At 50.8% G+C, this 17739-nt stretch overlaps 1 protein-coding gene across 2 annotated transcripts in view; it reads left to right on the top strand.

Annotated features, from left to right (window-relative positions):
• The window catches only part of PCSK6 (proprotein convertase subtilisin/kexin type 6), a 183575-nt gene that overhangs the window by 132107 nt on the left and 33729 nt on the right, over positions 1–17739 (top strand). For both annotated transcript variants that reach the window (XM_055417994.2, XM_055417993.2), the window contains exons 10-13: positions 68–171; positions 2322–2439; positions 9823–10011; positions 12470–12606. In XM_055417994.2, the coding sequence (XP_055273969.1) occupies positions 68–171; positions 2322–2439; positions 9823–10011; positions 12470–12606 (548 nt within the window). The remainder of the gene's footprint in view (positions 1–67; positions 172–2321; positions 2440–9822; positions 10012–12469; positions 12607–17739) is intronic.

Here is a 17739-nt window from a genome sequence, read left to right as displayed (position 1 = left end):
AATGCCCCACCTCTTGACGGACCTCTGACTGATGTGAGTACAGCTGTCTGTTCTTGTGTCATTGCAGCAGCCAGCTGACCTGGAGGGACGTCCAGCACTTGCTGGTGAAGACATCCAGGCCGGCCCACCTCAAAGCAAACGACTGGAAGGTGAACGGTGCCGGTCATAAAGGTGCGGCCGAGACTTGGGGGCTGGGCAGGGCCAGGTGCCATCCGGGCAGAGCCTGTGGGTGACCTCCCAGAGCCTGTATGGGGGAGCATGAATTTCTCACCGAAAGAAACCCCAGATGACAGTAATTGTGTGTCACAAGAATGAGGAGCACAAACTTAGTAGTTTAAGCAGAGTACCTGTAGTCACCTGTGTATTGGGCTCCCTAAACCTCATGACCTTTGCCACGTCAGGGGCCCCGGTACCGATACTGACTTCATAGTTCTCTTTAAAGTTTTGCCTATTTTTTTTTTACACAAAGGAATATATTCTAAAAGAAAACTGCATTACATCTAGTCAATCATGTGTGTGTGTTAGTAGCTTAGTCGTGTCCCACTCTTTGTGACCCCTTGGACTGGACTCCTCTGTCCATGGAATTCTCCAGGCAAGAATACTGGAGTGGGTTGTCATTCTCTTCTCCAGGGGATCTTCCCGACCCAGGGATCAAACCCAGGTCTCTTGTATTGCAGGCAGATTCTTTACCACCTGAGCCACCAGGGAAGCACCCCAGTCAGTCATGGGCTTGATGCCAATCATAATAAATGAAGTTTGCTTACATGCCACCTGAGGGCAACTTGTACTCTTAGCCCTGAGTAGCTGTCCCTAAGTTTCCACATCTGTGCAGTGAGGACACTGAGATGGTTATGTGAGTTACTTTATAACTTCTGTCAGCAAGTCCTTGTGTTTTAAAAGGGCTGTCTGCCATCACAGCTTGGGGCTGACCCAGGTACCGGGAGCTCAGCCCGTGGTCAGGCTTGCAGCCAGGTATGTGAGCCTCTTGAGCAGGTAGTGATAGGAGTCTGCTCCTGGATTTGTCTGTCTTGCTTCTTACCAGAGACACTTGAAAATGATTTACATTCAGCCAGCCCACTCCAGTGTTCTTGCCTAGAGAATCCCGGGCACGGGGGAGCCTGGTGGGCTTCCGTCTATGGGGTTGCACAGAGTTGGACACGACTGAAGTGACTTAACAGCAGCAGCATGGTATATTAAGGAGAACATTTTCCCTTTTCTTAGGGTCAGATCCAACTATTTTGACACCACGCCTGACAGTCCTCTCCCCCCGTAAAATATAGGTCAAGCATTGTCACCCCAAGTTCCAAGAGACATTCCTTTAATGAGGAGGTTGGCTAGACCTGATGCATCCTTGTCTTACAGGGATGTTGGTGGTAGTGGTACACAGGAGCTAACCTACATTTCAATTTTGGCCTAATTAGTAGGAAAGGGGTTGTCTTTAGTTTTTAACCTTGCTCCTAATTCTGAAACTCCCCTGCATGGCCAGATTAAACATTGACTCAGGCCAGCCTGTGTGCTGGGCGATGCTGCTTTCCCCGGATGCCCTGGAAATTCCACAAATGGAAAAAGAGAAGAGCAGAGCCTTGTTTGATTGTGTCTACTGCACGCATGGTTGCATGAGCCACAGCATCTTGGGTCTTGTTTTTCTCGTCTGGTTCAAGACTCGGGGAGCACAGTTCAGTTCAGTCGCTCAGTCACGTGCGACTCTTCGCACCCCATGGACTGCAGTACTCCAGGCTTCCCTGTCCATCACCAACTCCTGGAGCTTGCTCAGACTCATGCCCATCGAGTTGGTGATGCCATCCAACCATCTTATCCTCTGTTGTCCCCTTCTCCTCCTGCCCTCAATCTTTCCCAGCATCAGGGTCTTTTCCAGTGAGTCAGTTCATCCCATCAGGTGACCAAAGTATTGGAATTTCAGCTTCAGCATCAGTCCTTCCAATGAATTAGGGAATGATTTCCTTTAGGATGGACTGGTTTGATCTCCTTGCAGTCCAAGGGACTCTCTTGGGAGCACAGATGCCGAGAATTCCCTTTAATTTAAAGAAACTGGTCCTCATCTCACAGAAAGAAAGTTCTAGACCCTCCCAACATTTCTTTCACTGTGCACCCAAACAGGACACATTTTCTGGCCTTCATTTCTGGTCTGAAAGAGTTCTTTGCAGAAAGTAAGGCTGCCGGGACCCTGGTGCGTCCTTGGTCGGGGGGGCAGGGGCTTCAGCTGGGGTACTCTGGAGCTGGCTGTGGCCTCGCAGCTATGGGGAACACAGGCAGCCATCCCTGGACATGGGGGGCTGGGTCTGAAGGCCCTGTCTTTTCAGTTAGCCACCTCTATGGATTTGGCCTGGTGGATGCAGATGCCCTGGTCGTGGAGGCCAAGAAATGGATGGCGGTACCCCCACAGCACACCTGTGTCGCCGTCACTGACAAGAGACCTAGGTGAGCTCGGCTCCTGCACATGCACTGGGCCCTGCTGGCGGGTGTTTGGGGGTTGGGGGGTGCGGAGTAGATGTTCACACGTGCATTCCTGTGCTTGTCGATGGGGACACATGTGTGTGCGCCAGTGTGTGTGTGCGCGCTTGTGTGCGTACATGTGTGTGCATGCATGTGCACACACTTGTGGTGTGTCTGCATATGTGTCTGCCTTTTTTTCCTGTGGATTATGAGACAGGTAGAGGAATTGCTTCTCACTCCAGGACCGTTTCGAGGCCTTTTGCTGTCGATGTCGTTCCCTCTTATCTGTTGCTCCCTCAGCCTGAGTCCCTAACGAGGACTGGAAATTCTCAGCGTGTATTTAGCGGAGCTCCCAGAGGAGGACGCTGCACTGCCAGCTAGGGTGACGGGCAGCAATGGCACCTGCCCCAGGGCCTGGGATGGCAGCCCTGCTGCTCCTCTGTTGCAGGGCACACCGCAGTGTGTCGCTGTGTTTGGGCTCCGGTGACTGGCAGGTTTAAGCGCTGGGGTTTAACCTGCCTCGAGCCGTGCTTCGCGGAGCCCTGCGTCAGCTTCCCGCCACGGCTGAGCCCTGCCCTCTGTGGAAGTTATTTTCAGTCGGTTGCATTTGTTCATTGAGATTTTTGTTTTGAAGTTTTCAGCTGTCAAGTAATCAAAATGGCAAGAACCCTGTTCCATTAGGGTCAGATGATTCCCCTGAATTCTGCTGTTGCCACTGTCCCTTCTACCCTTTTTTAGAGTGTGTTTCTCTAGGCCTTAAAATCTGATGAAGAATGGAAGAATGAGATGCATTCCTTTCTAGCATTTATAACCTTTGGAAAATGTGTGTTTTTTTAAAAAAATGATGAGGTGATTGAAAGTGGTTTTTGCTTTGTCAACAAATACAGATCGCTCTCTGAGGTCACCTTTTCCTTGAAGGCATCCACTTCTTATAATATGCCCTTTTGCGATAAAATTTTCAGAGAAGTACTTTTTGTTGATGCCTTGTGTGCAGCAGGAATTCAGAAAGTATTTGTTGGATGAATACCACAGTGGGAGCTTTGGAAAAATTACATTTCCCTCCTGATGCTGATGGTGAAGACTGACTGGCCAGCTCGTCCCTCCAGGCCTGACCAGCTGATGGGCCAGCAGATAGGTCTCACTCTTGACGCTGGAAGGCATCGCTTTCTCTGGGGAGCCTTAGACTGTCTGATTCGGAAGAAAGTAGAAGGTCCCCTGAGCCTGAGGAGGCCTATTGCATTCTTCTGCACGGTTGGCTCACAGGTTCTCAGGCTCCAGCTTACGTGACGCCTGCCCGGGGCCGCGTCCGGGCTGCAGCCCTTCCCTCCCGCCGGCCTCCCCGACGGGCGGCTCCTGAATGAAGCATTCTTCTCCTGCCAGAAATAGTTTTAAGATGGGAGAGTGGTGCCTCGGTGGCGCAGGGTTGTTTTTATTTTTATTTTATTTTGTTTTTTAAGTGCTGATCCATGGAGTCTAGACAGCACGGGTGGAGGGGCGCAGCCGTCACACACAGTGTGACATTGTTTCTGTCCTTTGAGGAGAAAAAGGCCACATACTCCAGCGGACAGGAGAATCACATGTCTGTCTCTAAGGGAAAATCATCTTTGCATTCAGCAGCCTTAGCCTCACAGGACTAGTCAGCCAACCAGCTGTCCCACACCACAGATTCAGCTGCAGGTTTGGTTGTCCCCAGGGGTGTGAGGGCCAGGACATGGACACAAAGGCCACCAGCCGGGTGCTCCGCATGGAATCACCTGCCTGCTTCGACCTGTGGTCACAGCCTGCCTGCCAGGGTCACTTGAGCCAGGGTGCTTGGGCGCCCCCAGTGCTCATGGCCGGTTTCCTTCGTCAGGTTCTTGTGTAGCTTTGACTGAGCTGCTTGGATGGCTTGGCTTAAAGATGAAAAGGAAGTCTTCCCACACACCAGCTTCTCCTCCCCTGCCTCTCCTTGCTCTCTCTCCACGGATGCTTCTTGGTCCAGGGTCCCTCAGGATGGCTGTTCATTCTCTCAGCCTCTTTCAGGTTTCTCCTTCTCATGGTGGAATCCAGGAACGCTCTGAGTGTCCTAGACCCAGCTTTAGTGCTTCCCATGGAGAACAGAGAGAGAGGAGAGAGACAGAGAGGAAAGGGGAGGGAGACGGGGAGGGAGAGAGAGAGAGACAGCCAGGGGGAAGAGGGGGCCTCCTTGGGCATCTTGTGCAGACCTTTGTACCCACGTGGGACTCGTCTCCCTGCCCTCCCTCCTGAGTGGAAGGACGAGTCCACCCCAGTGTGAGCTTCAGAGAACCGTGTTCACTGGGAGTAAGTGCAGGCGTCCTGGCAAGTCTGGGGTGATGTCGCTGAGGTCGTGTGGGGTTGTGGGCCAGAGGCTTGGGTGTCCCTGGTCACGTGCAGGGCAGGAATGAAGAGTACCAACACCTCTCCACCCTCGTCCACCCCTCAGTCCTCCCAGGGGTATGTCCTGTCCAGGGAGACGGGCCCCCCGACCGTGACCAGAGGAGTCCCGGGACTGCCCTCTCTGCAGATCCAGCCTGTGCTCGGACATGGACGTCACAGACCCCGTGCCCTGGAGGACTGCTTAGGTCCCGCTGGTGTCCCTCTGCTGGCGGGCTCTGTCCAGCACCACTCCGAACCTGAGTCAGGCTCGGGCCAGAGGGGCAGAGGGCCAGCAGCACAGCAGAGAGGCGGTGATGGGGGCAGGGGGCAGGCTGCCATCAGGAACTGTCGGGGGAGTGGTCAGTCATTCTCTGCAGAAAGGCCATGCTGACTCCTTGCCTGGACACTGTGCATCCAGGGTCTGGCAGTCGGGGGGCGGCAGCCCGTGTCTGTCAGCATTCCTGAAGTTCATGGAGTAGGCCGTGGAGCCACTGGGAAAGGCCAGGAGAGAGGCGCCCTTGGGAGTGGGGTGGTGAGAAAGGAGAGGGGCCAGGGCCCCCCCTACTCACCAGGGGCTGGCCTTCCCTGCACCCCTCAGGGACCAGCCCTTCCCCCACTTCTGTTCCCCAACACTGATCTCCAGATCTCCCTGGGCCACCTGATTACAGCCTTCACTCACCCCCACCCCGGAGCAGCCCCCCAGCACCCACAGAACAGGCATAAGGGCCAAGCATGGCCAGGCGGCTGTCAGCGAGTGTGGAGTCTTGGCCCAGGAGGAGGGCAAGTCCCTTGACCTCACCGGGCACATTCATGTTTGAGAATGACTTGTACAGGCCATACAGGTGACACCGTGGAAACATGAGTTGAGGCCCAGCCTCTGTTGGAATGTGCAGGAACACAAGGATGGCATTCTGGACTAGTTTTGGGTACAAACGGTTTAAACCTCCTTAGAAGTTTCTGTCAATTAATAGAAAGTAAATAGGGTCATAACCAGTGCCATCTACCTGTACAAAATTATTTTAAAGTCTAGGGGTGTCAGATAGAAAAGGGCGAAATGACACTTTTATAATCTTTCTAAAAGTGAAAATCAACCTTAGTATAATTCCCGTGAATGAAAAAGAGTCCCAGCTTTTAAGAATCTTATCTGGCCCATAGGATTTTCTAGCTAGTATGTCCCTACATCTTTAAAGACCCAGCTACAGCTGGACAGTTGATGACATCTTTGCCTCCCAACTCCATGGTGAAGGACAGCCAGAGTCTTCTAAAGCAAGAATTGACCTGCTCGTCTTTGGTTTCAGCAGGTTTGGAAGGTTACCATCCAGACAGTGTGTAGTTTGGTGTGGCTTGTCTTTTATTAAAGAACTCACCCCCCATGCAAAGATACTTCAAAACTGAAAGCTTTGACTCAGGGTTATCTCCAAAGCAGAACATCTATTTCTAGATGTTCAAGAATTAACTGTGCATTAACCCCATGCTGTTTGCTCTTCTGGCATCTTGTTAAACCAGACCATGTGATGGTCTTTTTATAACAGCTCTGGTTATAAATATGTAGTGGGTCGATGGGTGATGATTATCAGGCGCTTACTCTGTGCCAGGCTTTGTTCTAAGCACTGTGTGTATCGATTCACTCATTCAAAACCCCCAACACGGGTGTGAGGTTTGGAAATTATTAGTAGTATTTTTTAATCTGGCTGCGCTGAGTCCTCATTGCTGCGCAGGCTTTTGTTGTGGTACACGGGCTTCTCATGCAGTGGCTTCTCTTGTTGCAGAACACGGGCTCCAGAGCACAAGCTCCTTAGTTGTGGTGCACGGGGTTCGTTGCTCCACAGCTTGTGGGATCTTCCCAGATCAGGGTTGAAGCCATGCTCCCTGCAGTAGAAGCAGAGTCTTAACCGATGGAATGCCAGGGAAGTCCAGTGCTCCCTGCTTCTGAGATGAGTATTGGAACTTGGATGATACAGTTGTCCTCGTTGTTCTAGGAAGTTACCATAGTTGTGTTCTAGGAGGGATACAGGCGAGGTTCCCAGGGGTTCTGAAACACTCTGGGCCAGGATGCAGGTCTGGGCTTGAAACTAAGCTGGGGAGGGGTCTTCCAGATGGGAGTGCAAAGTGAGGCCGACTTGGGAGATGTTACGGGTTCAGTTCCAGGTCACTGCAATAAAACAAGTCACATGAACTTTTTGGTTTCCCAATGCATACAGAAGTTACATTTCTGATACACTGTAGTCTGTTGTGTGCAATAGCACTGTGTCTAAGAGGACAATGTACCTACCTTAGTAAGAAGTACTTTACTGCTAAAAAGAAAAAAAAATGACTTTTACTGCTAGGAAAAAAAAGACTCACCATCATCTGAGCCTTCAGTGAGTCCTAATCTTTTAACAACAGTACATCAAACATCACCAGAACTTTATTAAAAGTGTGAAACCTTCAAAGTTCATTGAAGAGTTTGAAATATTGTGAGAATTGCCAAAATGTGACAGAGGTACACGAAATGACCAAATGCTGTTGGAAAAGTGTTGCCGACACTTGGCTCCCGCAGGGTTACCACAGACAATTTGTAAAGCATGGCAGTGGATGGAGGTCCCTGCGCTGACTGCCGTGGCCTCCCAGCTTGAGCAGAGCTTCTCCTGCTTTTTCCCAACACTTGGTTTACTCGAAAACAGTTCTGCCTCTGGTTCTGAACGTCACTTGGATGCCCTAAGATTATAAGCACCGTGACTAGGTGAGTGCCTTGAATTTAGTAAATTGGGAACTTGTCTCTACAGATATACTAGCAATTAGGTGGTGTCATGTACTGGAGAAAGCTGAATGCAATATCTAGAAAGTGGCTATGAGCCTTTGGGCTGGTCGCCCTTCCCCACCTTCCCTGAGCGGGGAGCTGCTGAGGGGCGTAGGATGAAGGAACACCTGGAGGGTCCAGCGTTGAGTCTGGCACAGCTCAGCAGGAAGTGACACATCTCTGTCCCCAGAGCCCTTTTCCAGTAGGGCAGCCCCCACAGCTTGAATATCCCTGGGTCTGAAGGCACCTCTGAAGTCCTCAGGCTCCCTGGGGTCCTGGAGAGATGGCTTTGTGCACAGACGACAGCTTCAGAGTTTAGTAGCAGAAGAACGTCCTCAGTTATCTTGGGAGCTTTACGATCTCTCTAGATCAGCTTTTGTGATTAACGTGCAGCTTACCTGCGTTTGTGTTTCTGTGCATGATTTAACTGAAACCCCGCAGCTTCTGTGCTCAGCCCCGCCAGTCTGTGTGCCTTCAGGGAGGGCCAGCAGCTGGGGTCCCCGAGAGGCTCTGCCAATCTCAGTGAGGAGGCCACGTGTGCTCCCTAACATGCGCTTTCCTCTTGGGGCATCAGCTCCAAGGCCAGGCTGGGGAGGCAGCTGTGGGGAGTGTGGGGGTCTTTACTTCTGTTCCTGTACCCTGAGGTCAGGCCCCTCATCACTGGTAGCGGGGTTTCCTGGGTGGAATGCATTTCTAGAGCAGAGTGATTGCTCCCCATCCCAGCTGGCAGAAGGTTGGGGGTGGGAGCTTGGTTGTGACTTGTGTGTCTGTTTCACCCCTGTCTTGCTTTTCAGCTGAGGAGAGTGTAGCGTTGCTTAGTCTACACAGGGGAGTGTCCACCACCCCCTTCCCCAGCACCCACATTGCCTCCTCGATGCAGGAGGCGGTAATAGTTTACCTGGAGATGAATGAATGCCCATGGGGCTGGGCAGGACTGCTGACCACTAAACACTGACAGTAAAACCTGGGAGAAGCACTGGGAGAAGTAAGCATCTCTCAGTCAGTTTACGACGTATACAAGTCATGTTTTCAAATATTTAGAGAGTCTCCGGGGGAATTACATCCCTGTTTATAAGTGTTTTGCTTGTTTTTTATGACTCAAGCCCTGTTGAGCCAAGCGATTTAATTCCGGAGACACTGAGCCCACACGGGAGCTCCCTCTGGGGGAAGCCCCCTCCCCAGAGGGAAGTTGGGCATAGTGGAAACAGCGCTCCCCGCAGTAAACTGAGTGCTGGCCCAGCGTCGCAGAGTCACTCATGTGCTGCTGGGCAGAGGGTGGCCTTTCTTAAGCTCACAGGCCGTTCAGGGTGAGCTGTGCAGGTGCGGTATCAGCGGGTGGCCTGGCCCAGCTCTGCAAGTGTCAGGGGAAGGCTTGTCTGCTCCGTCCGGGCAGTGGGTGAGAAAACCCTGGAGGTACTGAGTCCTGAGTGATCGGGCTATGCTGCCTATCCCCAGAGTCCACCCCAGATGGTAAACTCCCCTGGGTTTGTTCAGAGAACAAACTCCCTTTGTGGGGTGGGGGAGGGGGGCCAGCCTTCCAGCAGGACCGTCCAGAGCAGACTTCCTGTCCAGCCTCCGTGAAGAGTCCTCTGGTCCAGTCACCGTGGCCTCCACCAGTGACCCCAGGTCCCTTGTCCTTCTCCTACTTCCTGGCTTCTTGAACGTGATTGTGGGTCCCTGCAGACATCTGTGTAGGTCAGGGTGGCTCAGGTGGACGCAGGGGACTTGGAGCCTCACATGTGTCCATGTGTCCCAGCTCTGCCCCTCCATAGCTCTGTGACCTCTCTGGGTTAAATGGGTCAGTCCTTGTCAGTATTCAGACCAGGGGCCAGTGCCTGGCCTGTAGTCAGCTCAGGAAGTGTTTGCTGTTGTTAGCATTCGGCATCATGACCTGTATCTTCAAGGCCAGTCGTCGAGACAGAGTGGTGGGGTTTTAAAATCTGTCATACCCCAGGCTGCTCAGGAGACTAGCTGGCCACACCGAGGGGGCTGAATTCTGGGTGTGCAGGCTGAGTCTGCACAGGAAGACACTCTTTAAGTCTCTCTGAGCAAATCCCAGAATGATCAACCCCTTCAGGGCAGGTGATGTGACTCTGACAGGCGTGTCTGAGAGGGGGACACAAGGGGCTTTGGCCGGGAGGCCTGTTCTGTCCCCTGGTGCACAACTTAGGGGTTTGGAGCCCAACACAAAGCCCTCCCCCCACCCCTGGCAGGAGCATCCCGATGGTGCAGACGCTGTGGACCTCCGCCCTGACCACTGCCTGCGCCGACCACTCAGACCAGCGCGTGGGCTTCCTGGAGCACGTGGTGGCCCGTGTCTCCATCTCCCACCCGCGCCGTGGGGACCTGCAGATCCACCTGACATCGCCCTCTGGGACCAGGTCTCAGCTGCTAGCGAAGAGGTGAGTCCAGGTGGGCAGGGGCCGGGAGGCTAGGGGATGGGGTCTGAAGCGGGTGGCTGGGCGAGGGGTAGGTAGGGGCCAGGCGCAGCTCAGTGTTACAGGGCTCTGCAAGGCACCAGCATGTTGGGGGCTCTGGAGACACACACACGCAGCCCCCCAAACCTGAGAAATAGCCTCCTGCAGCCGAGCCTTCAGACCCATCCAGAACCTTTTCCACTTTGGGCTGCGGGCAGTGATAGAGCCTTTGGCTGTCTGGTGGCAAGTTGACTCACTGGAAAAGAGTCTGATGCTGGGAGGGATTGGGGGTGGGAGGAGACGGGGACAACAGAGAATGAGATGGCTGGATGGCATCACCGACTCGATGGACATGAGTTTGAGTGAACTCCGGGAGTTGGTGATGGACAGGGAGGCCTGGCGTGCTGTGATTCATGGGGTCGCGGAGAGTCAGACACAACTGAGCAACTGAACTGAACTGAACTGAACTTGGTGGAGAGATGTGTGCCCCTGCTGGGCTCCCCCTTGTAGCACAAGGGTGACAGTAATGTCTCCCCTCTGGAGGGGGCCCGGGCCACCTTCTGCACTTGGGGACCAGTGTGGGCACAAGCATTTGAGGATGCCAGCTGGCAAGCTGCAGCTTTGTGCTATTTTGCAACCAGAGTTGTTGTTAGAACTTTTAGAGGTTTCCTTTAAAAATCCACAAGTCTAGTCTTCTTGAGAAATTGGAAGCTGTCCAGTAGCAGGCTTGCATTCCATGGGCAAACACTCACTAGAGCGCCCAGAGCCTGTCCCTGCACCAGCTGAGGCCGGGCAGGGCTGCTTATCTCCCGGTCCTCTTGAGGTCACCTCTTGGGTATGGGCTGTGGGACCCAGAGACCGGAGCTTGCAGTCTGCTCCTCTAGGGGCCAGCAGGCACAGGGGGCTGCCACTGCTCCTTGGCTCTGGAGGCATCCTGTGGTTCCTCCATCTCAGCTAGCAGAGTTATGAGGACTAGATATGATGACCTAATGGAAGTGCTGGTCCAGACTCTGTGCTCCTTCTCTCCTGACTCCACTCCTTGCTCAGGCCCAGAGTGGGAGCCCTGAGATGAGAGGGCTATGAACCTGGGCTCACCTGGTTCCTAGCTGCCCATGCCCTGGGTCACGCTGAGCCCAGGCCGTCATCTGAGTCTTGGGAGTTGGGTCTTTCCAGGGCAGGCTGTGGGATTACAGCAGGAGTCTCTGTTTCAGGATCCAGTCACTTTTTGACCTCTCAGCTAAGATTAAGTGTGGGATCGATCACCTTCTACTTTATTTTTGATCTTGCTTAATTCAGCGGCTTTTTCAGGTTTCCAGGTTTCTTTTTGCTTCGAGTAAGCGGATATCTTAAGTCCCTCAGTCCCAGAAAGAGCTTGTCTTTATTCTACGTTCATCGGGGGTCATATGTGAAGATCAGCCTACCTTGGTGGTTTCTTAGAAGAAAGTATCAGTTTTCCCCTTCCCGCACTGTTTGTGTAGAGCATGCTTCCTTTGTAAACATTTCTGCACAGTGGACGTTTAGAGAATCCCCAACTGGGAATTGAGTCTGACACCACATGAAACATCTGAGTTTCTGATGAACAGTAAAGAACCCCTACACATTAGAGGTAGAGATAGACAGGTTGTGAAGGAAGAGGGAGATGAGGAGCCTGGAAACCTTTCTTCTCGGGGTCTGAGGGCTGAAGATAGAGGGCGCCCGTGAGCTGCTCCCTGTTGCTGCCTGAAGCAAGCCTGAGAAAGTGGACCCAGGCCGGAGGTCCAGCAGGAAGGCCCAAGGGGGTCGTGCACCTGTGGGGACCCGGAGGGCTGAGGCCAGTGCTCAGGGTGTCTCCTCTCCCCACATGTACCTGAGGGGAGCTGCTAAGCCCTGGGGCCCAAGCGAGGGTTTGTTCTCCACGGGGCTGAGCAGTGGCTCACGTTCCTCATTCCTATCTTCTGGAGAACAGTGCTGCTCTCAGACAATGTGAGCGTTTCCTTCACTCCACAAGTCGCCATTTCAAAAGGGCCTTCTCCATGACACCCTTGCGGCTTTGCAGGAAGGAATGGTGTGGCCCCGCTGCCATCACTTTCCAGTATCCAGGAACTGGGGTCACAGCTCTGTGGAACCCTCCTTGGGTGGAGCACTGGGGCACTTGTTGGTGATGGAGAGAACCCAGGACAGGAGAGGGCATTTCAGCTCCGCCAGTCACTGGAGGGGGGCTTGCAGCAGATCCCTGGGCCTGGAGTCTTCGTGTGAGAGCTAGGGTCGGGGAGGCGCCCACCACTGATGGAGCCCCATCTCATGCTGGCGCCACCAGTGCCGCTTGGCTGCCTTCCTCAGTGAGCACTTGGGGACCCGCTGAGGTTGAGGGTGTGGGCACCTTGCAGGGTGGTGCTGCACAGCCAGGGTCCACCCACCATCCCTTCTGGGCCCCTCTGGACTGACCCCACAACTCCGATTGCAGACTGCTGGATCATTCCAACGAAGGCTTTACAAACTGGGAGTTCATGACCGTTCACTGCTGGGGAGAGAAGGCCGAGGGGGAGTGGACGCTGGAAATCCAAGACATGCCGTCCCAGGTCCGCAACCGGGAGAAGCAAGGTCAGTAGCTCCTGGGATGGTCCCAGCACCTCCTGTGTTTCAACCCTGTGGTTAACCCTAGACTTGACTCAGCCACAGTACCTCAACCACTCTTTACTTTTTCTTAGAGGTAAAGTTTACATAATATAAATTTCATTGCTTTAATCGTTTTTAAGTGTACAGTTTAATGGCTTAATACATTCACGGTATTGTGCAGCCATCACACCATCTAATTCCAGAACTTGGTCATCATCCCAGTGGGGAGCCCCTACATGTTCAATAGTCACCCCACTCCCCACCCCTCGCAACCCTAGCAGCTCCTAACCTATGTTCTATTTCTGGACTCACCGCTTTTGGACATTTCATATAAAGGGAATCATAGTATTTGTGACCTTTTCTCACTGGCTTCTTCTGTGTAGCATCATGTTTCAGGGTTCATCAGTATTATAGCCAGTGTCAACACTTCATTCCTTATTACAACTAACTTCTCTCCCATTGTATTGATGGACTGCGTTTTGCTTATTCATTCATCACTTGAGGGACAACTGGGGTTTTTTCTCTCTTCATAACTACTAATATTATGAATATCCATGTATAAGTTTTTGTGTGGACGTGTGTTTTTAGTTCTCTGGGCTGTGTGCCTAGGAGTGGGATTCCTGGGCCATATGGTAAATCTGTATTTAACTTTTTGAGGAATTGCTGGGAAATTTGACAGTGGCCAGACAGTTCCTGTCATCACGATAGGAGGACTTTAAGTTCCCTACCAGCACTCTCTTTTGTTATAACCATCCTAGTGGATGAAAAGTAGTGTCTCACTGTGGTTTTGATTTGCATTTCCCTAATGATTAGTGATGTAGAGCATGTTTTCATGTGCTTATTGGCCATTTTATCCCTTCTTTGGGGAAATGTCTGTTCAAGTCATTTGTCCACCTTTAAACTGGCTTGTTTGTCTTCTGTCATCAAGTTGGAGGAACTCTAAATATTCTGGAAACTAGACCCTTACCAAACAATGCGATTTGCAAACATTTTTCCCCAGTATGTGGGTGGTTTACTTTATTAATAGTGCCCTTTGATGCGGCCATTTTTTTATTTTGAGGAAATTAATTTTTTCTAGTTTTGCTTCACTTTTAACATCATGTTGAAACCATTGCCTAACCTGAGGTAACGAAGCTTGAAAACTGTTTTCTTCCAGGAGTTTTATAGTTTTAGTTCCTTGGTTTAGGACTTGGGTCTGATTTTAATCACTTTTTGTGTATAGTGTGAGGTGAGAGTTCAAGTTCCTTCTTTTGTGTATGGAGGTCCTGTTGTCCCAGCACCATTTTTCGGAAAGACTGTCCTTCCCCAGAGCTGCCTTCTAGCTCTGGACTTGTCTGACCTGCTGGACTTGAGGGACGGGGACACCCCCTTCGGTGTCCAGATCATCTGCCCGACCCTGCAGTGGCCCCTGGGGCGGGTTCATGTGTGTGAGCTCCACCTGTAGAGACACCACTCTTGAGGTGGCCTCTGTGGGAACAGGGTGTCCAGTGAGTGTCGACAAGCCACACACCCTGCTCCCCGTGCAGGACAGGAACAGGCCCCCCAGTCTCTGCCATCGGGTGGAGCCAGCATTGGTTCCTTTGGGTCTCTGCACATAGAGGAGCCAGGAGGGGAAGAGAGGGCCAGGTCCTCAACCATGCAGGTCAGCATGGTGGGGCCCCAGACAGTGACCTAGGACGACCAGGGGTTCCCCCGATGCTGAACCCAAAGCTCAGGAGAAACTCAGGCCTATGAGCCACCTCGAGGACGTGGTGGGTGCTGGGCACACCATTCCCTCACTGGTCATCAGGTCAGGTTGGCCCCTGGGCACCGGGTCTCTGTTGGCCTCAGGGCCAGGAATACAGCAGCAGCACAGAGGCACCACCCTCAGAAAATGTGGCCAGTCCTTCCTCTGCCATGATCCCTAGAACCAGTGCGTGGGGCACCAGTCTGCGGATCAGTACTGTGCGTTTCAGTCCCTCCATTCTCTGCATCTTAATCACTTGAGAAAGAAAACAACCAATTCACTTCAGGGGTGCGCTGGATGACAGCACTCCATGAGTGGGGCCAGCCCCAGGGCTGGTTGAGTAACTCAGTCCTCAAGTGACTCCCTCCCTCAAACAGTGCTCACCTCCTGTCATTCTCAGCCTGGTATGTGTCGTGTTTTAAAACTTTTTTTCTTTCACCTGAGGAGGAGATTGTTTTCCTCCTCAGTTCCTAGGCCAAAGAAACCGTGTGTCTTCTCCCAAGGTCACGCCCTCCGCAGGCCAGTTTAGGAGTGCGATTGAGTACAAACCCTGCTCACAGCTGGGTAGCTTCTGCCCTTGGCATTTCAGTTGATCCCTGTTCAGCACACCCTTATCAGTCCCAACCTAGAGGTTTCCTTCATTATCCCTGTGGCCAGTCTTCAGGTATCTGGCTTTAGGATGTTTGTGGTTGGGTATTTTGCTTTTAAGTGTTGCAATTAGGAGATAAAAATCAAGTGAAATAACAAAGGCTAACAGGTGCCTGGAACCTGGAGCTTCACTGTGCACCAGGGTCAAGGCTCCTCCCTTCTCCCTGGCCTGAGGCTCCAGCGGGCACTTGACTTCTGAGACCTCACTGTGACCCCCAGGTGTGGACATGGCCCTGTATTTTTTTAACTCACCAGAGCTCTTAAAACACAATAGGCACTTAGAATAGATGGTTATCAATCTTTAAGAGTTTTTCTATATAGGTCTGCCTGGCCTCAGTATCATGAATTAATCCATTCTTAACAAATCTACCATTTTAACACACTCCCAGCAAATATCACCTTGAAACTAAGGGATGGAGCATTGCTCAACTGAATGATCATGAAGTTTTCTGAAAGAGTAGACTAGGGAAAAAAATTCTAAAAGAATTAAATGCAGATATTTAAACATATTTTCAAACTATAATAATTAAAAAGCTGTGGCACTCGTTATTAGAAAAATGCAAATCAAAACTACACTGAGGTATCACTTCACACCAGTCAGAATGGCCATCATCAAAAAATCGACAATAAATGCTGGGGAGGAGGTAGAAAGAAGGGAACCCTCCTGCACAGTTGGTGGGAATGTGAATTGATACAACCACTATGAAGAACAGTATGGAGATTTCTTAAAAAACTAGGAATAAAACTAGCATATGACGGAGCAATCCCACTACATACATTCTAAGAAAATCATAATCAGAAAAGACACATAAACTCCAGTGTTCATTGCAGCACTATTTACAATAGCTAGGACATGGAAGTAATCTACATGTCTATCGACAGATGGATGGATAAATTAGTTACATTAGGTACATATCCACAGTGAAATATTCAGTTCAGTTCAGTTCAGTTCAGTCACTTAGTCGTGTCCGACTCTTTGCAACCCCATGAATCACAGCACGCCAGGCCTCCCTGTCCATCACCAATTCCCGGAGTTCACTCAAACTCATGTCCATCGAGTCGGTGATGCCATCCAGCCATCTCATTCTCTGTCGTCCCCTTCTCCTCCTGCCCCTAATCCTTCCCATCATCAGAGTCTTTCCCAGTGAGTCAACTCGTCTCATGAGGTGGCCAAAGTATTGGAGTTTCAGCTTTAGCATCAGTCCTTCCAATGAACACCCAGGATTGATCTCCTTTAGAATGGACTGGTTGGATTTCCTTGCAGTCCAAGAGACTCTCAAGAGTCTTCTCCAGCACCACAGTTCAAAAGCATCAATTCTTCGGCGATCAGCTTTCTTCACAGTCCAACTCTCACATCCATACATGACCATGGGAAAAACCATAGCCTTAACTAGACGGACCTTTGTTGCAAAGTAATATCTCTGCTTTTTAATATACTATCTAGGTTGGTCATAACTTTCCTTCCAAGGAGTGTCTTTTAATTTCATGGCTGCAATGAGCATCTGCAGTGATTTTGGAGCCCAAAAAAGCAAAACCAACCAATATGATATTGTAAAATAATTTGCCTCCAATAAAAAATAAATTAATTACTTAAAAAAAAATAATAAATAAAGTCTGACCCTGTTTCCACTGTTTCCCCATCTATTTCCCATGAAGTGATGGGACCAGATGCCATGATCTTTGTTTTCTGAATATTGAGCTTCAAGCCAACCTTTTCACTCTCCTCTTTCACTTTCATCAAGAGGCTTTTGAGTTCCTCTTCACTTTCTGCCATAAGGGTGGTGTCATCTGCATATCTGAGGTTATTGATATTTCTCCCAGCAATCTTGATTCCAGCTTGTGCTTCTTCCAGCCCAATGTTCCTCATGATGTACTCTGCATAGAAGTTAAATAAGCAGGGTGACAATATACAACCTTGACGTACTCCTTTTCCTATTTGGAACCAGTCTGTTGTTCCATGTCCAGTTCTGACTGTTGCTTCCTGACCTGCATACAGGTTTCTCAAGAGGCAGGTCAGGTGGTCTGGTATTCCCATCTCTTTCAGAATTTTCCACAGTTTATTGTGATTCATACAGTCAAAGGCTTTGGCATAGTCAATGAAGCATAAATATTACTCAGCCATAAAAAGGGATGCCTTTGAGTCAGTTCTAATGAGGTAGATGAACCTTGAGCCTGTTAAACAGAGTGAAGAAAAACAAATATCATATATTAATGCATATGTATGGAATCTAAAAGGTACTGATGAACCTGTTTGCAGGTCAGCAATAGAGATGCAGAGAGAGAACAGACTTGTGGACACAACAGAAGAAGGTATGGGAGGGACAAATTGAGAGAGTAGGATTGAAACACATACACTACCATATGTAAAACAGATAGCCAGTGGGAAGCTGCTATATATAGCACAGGGAGCTCAGCTCGGTGCTCTGTGATGACCTAGAGGGGTGGGATGGGATGGGATGGGATGGGAGGTGGGAGGGCACTTCAGGAGGGAGGGGACATAGGTACACTTATGACTGATTCATGTTGTTGTATGGCAGAGCCAACACAGTATTGTAAAGCAGTTATCCTCCAATTAAAAATAAAATTTTTTAAAAACGGTGGTGTTGGTGCCAAAATAGACAGATGAGGCAAGGGCACCACAGCTGAACCATGTAGACACACTGAGTGCAGTGTTTCTAACTGGTGGGGCAAAAACAAAGTGTTGGATAAAAGCTATTGACAGTTGGTGCACCATTTGGAAAGGA

Source organism: Moschus berezovskii, chromosome 21 (genome assembly GCF_049115385.1).
Source record: "Moschus berezovskii isolate FMDL1 chromosome 21, NW_MosBer_1.0, whole genome shotgun sequence".
In the NCBI taxonomy this organism is placed as follows: domain Eukaryota; kingdom Metazoa; phylum Chordata; class Mammalia; order Artiodactyla; family Moschidae; genus Moschus; species Moschus berezovskii.
Note: the sequence above shows the minus strand (reverse complement) of the source record. Positions and strands in the feature narration are given on the sequence as shown.